At 56.4% G+C, this 2,912-nt stretch overlaps 1 protein-coding gene across 1 annotated transcript in view; it reads left to right on the top strand.

Annotated features, from left to right (window-relative positions):
* XYLT2 (xylosyltransferase 2) overlaps positions 1 to 2,912 on the top strand; it is a gene marked incomplete at its 5' end in the record, with an annotated part of 6,324 nt that overhangs the window by 1,593 nt on the left and 1,819 nt on the right. The window contains 5 exon segments of the mRNA XM_029085935.1: positions 1 to 193; positions 600 to 680; positions 840 to 1,056; positions 1,480 to 1,656; positions 2,544 to 2,806. Coding sequence (XP_028941768.1) covers positions 1 to 193; positions 600 to 680; positions 840 to 1,056; positions 1,480 to 1,656; positions 2,544 to 2,806 — 931 coding nt within the window.

A 2,912-nucleotide genomic window follows, 5' to 3' on the forward strand; every position in this document is an offset into this window, starting at 1 on the left:
ACCTCCATCGCGAGGCAGTGGAGCTGGCCCAGCACTACCCCAACATCCGTGTGACACCCTGGCGCATGGTGACCATCTGGGGAGGTGCCAGCCTGCTGAAGATGTACTTGCGGAGCATGAAGGATCTGCTGGAACTGTCCGAGTGGCCCTGGGACTTCTTCATCAACCTGAGTGCCACTGACTACCCCACGAGGTGAGGACCTTGCTGGATTAAGGGAGGAGGATGGAGATGTTCAGGCTGCATGATTCTGCAGCGGCCTTGGGAGGAGCAGGGAGGTGAGGGAAGATGGAGTCAGAGATTACACCCACGTACTCCTGATGATGCTCCAGGGCCAGGCTGGTCCCATCTCTGCAGAGGAGCCCAGCCAGTACCTCGGAGGCTGTTTTTTTCTTGCAGTCTGGGTGTTGCAGGGGAACACATTTGTAAGGCGCCAGACAGCAGAGGCCACATCTGTGTCTCCCCAGCGATGGGACAAGGGTTTGACTCAGCACCCCCCAAGCAGCTTTAGGCTCCTTGTTTCTGATGGCTCTTGCAGTATGAATGTTCACGGGGCTGTCTTACCCCAGGGGCCATTAATGCTTTCTAATTTGCACCTCAGGACCAATGAAGAGCTGGTGATGTTCCTGTCCAAGTACCGAGACAAGAACTTCCTGAAGTCTCATGGCCGAGACAATGCCAGGTAATCCCAGCCAGGGGCAGAGCTGAGCGGGAGGAACAGAAAAAGGAGGGATTTCAGAGAAGAACTGAGACAATTTGGGTGAAGGGGATGTTCTGGCTGCAGCTGCACCCAGCAAGGTGGATGACACCCCTAACCCCTCATCCTTGTCCCTGTACCCAGATTTATCAAGAAGCAGGGCCTGGACCGCCTGTTCCACGAGTGTGACTCCCACATGTGGCGACTGGGCGAGCGCCACATCCCCGAAGGCATCGTGGTGGACGGGGGCTCCGACTGGTTCTCGCTGACACGCAGCTTTGTGGAGTACGTGGTCTATGCCAACGACCAGCTGGTGTCCCAGCTGCGCCAGTTCTACACCTACACGCTCCTGCCAGCCGAGGTGGGTGCTGGCTGTGGGCCATGGGCCAGATTTTCTGTACTTAACCACTGCCACTGTACTTAACATTTCTGTCCTACTTCATCCCTGCCCTCAGTAGGTGCAAAGGGCATTGTTGGTTCTGCTCAGGCAACTTTGTGCCTCCCCTTTGTCCAGATCCAGGTATAAGAGGGGAGAGAGGAGCAAGACAAGCCAAGGGCCATGTTTCTATCCAGCCCTGCTTTAGGTCCAGATGCCCCTCTGGGCTGGACAAGAACTGATGGGGGTGCACAGCCTGGTCCCTTACGTGTTGCCCTGTGCTGGGAACAGGGACAGCCTTCTGTTCTGTCTGTCCTGTTCCTCTTGTCAGTGAGGGGTGGGGAGTCTCCTTTAACCACCTGTCCTCCATCCCCACTGGGTCTCCTGTCCCTTCTCTGCCGTGCACAGTCCTTCTTCCACACGGTCCTGGAGAACAGTCATGCCTGCGAGACACTGGTCGATAACAACCTCCGAGTGACCAACTGGAACCGGAAGCTGGGCTGTAAGTGCCAATATAAACACATAGTCGACTGGTGTGGGTGCTCCCCAAATGACTTCAAACCCCAGGACTTCCTCCGGCTACAGGTGAAAAAGATCCTCCTTTCTCCTCCTGCTCTCTCCCCTCCTCCCTGTCTCTCTCCCCTGCGGGTGCAGCCCTGGGTGCAATGCCAGCCGCTGTGCCTGCCCCCACAGGCCTCACCCTAGCCCTGTCAGGGACAGGAGCAGCATTGGCTCCCCAGTCACCGTGGGGCTCGACACAGATGTGTCTGTAGACGCTCGGGCAGTGGGATTACACTGACTGTTCTGCCCAGCAGCCAGGCTTTTGTTTGCAATGCTGCTCCTCTTCTCAAAATTTCTCTCCCATTTTCCCGCTGTTTCCTGCAAACCTATTATTTGGGCAAAGATGTTTTCAGTAGATCCACTCCAGAGAGCTGTCCTCTTTGGCAGCACAAAACGCCTCGTGACAACCTGTTTCCCATGCTCTCGGTGTGTAGGGACATAGAATGAAAAAGGGAGGTTTGAGGGAGATACACCCAGCACTGAAAAGAGGAGTTAGTGGGATTTTTGAGCAGTCCTGGGCTTATATAGTGCATGGCCCTGATCCTGTGAGCTGTTCCATGTGGCCAGGCCTCACGTGAGGGGCTCCACAGCAGCTCTGCTGGGTGAGGGCCCATCTCAATAGACACTGCAGCAAAGGAGGTAGATGACACATGGCTGCTTCTGAGCACAGAAAGGGGGAGGCAGTGGGAGAGATGAGAACCCACCAGCATTACCAGTGACTATACTGTGTGCTCCCATTGATCCTGCCATAGAGCATCCCAAGTAGAGGCTGGCTGGCCCGTGCCATCAAAGGGGGCAGGATGTGTCCCAGCATGTTTCTTCCCAGTCTGTCTCCCTCCCAGCTGCCGTGCTGAGGTGGGAGGGCAGAGGGGCTGCAGCCAACGCTGTTGGAAATGCCTGTGTCCTTCCAGCAACTCTCCAGACCCACTTTCTTTGCCCGCAAATTTGAGTCAACGGTGAACCAGGAGGTGTTGGAGATCCTGGACACACACCTCTACGGCAGTTACCCCCCGAACACACCGGCCTTGAAGGCATACTGGGAGAATGTCTACGACCGCATTGATGGGCTCAGCAGCCTCAGCGATGTCACCCTAACCTTCTACACGGCCTTCTCCAGGCTGGGGCTCCGCAAAGCCGCAGCCGTGCTGGCAGCAAAGGCTGACAAGCTCTGCAGGTGGGGTATTTGCCACAGGCTCCAGCCAGGCTCTGGGTGGTGGCCTGCATCTCGTGCTGGCAGGATGCTGATGCTCACACGTGCAACCTCTCTGTCTGTCTTCTCT

Source organism: Antrostomus carolinensis, unplaced genomic scaffold (assembly GCF_000700745.2).
Source record: "Antrostomus carolinensis isolate BGI_N321 unplaced genomic scaffold, ASM70074v2 scaffold39527, whole genome shotgun sequence".
Classification (NCBI taxonomy): domain Eukaryota; kingdom Metazoa; phylum Chordata; class Aves; order Caprimulgiformes; family Caprimulgidae; genus Antrostomus; species Antrostomus carolinensis.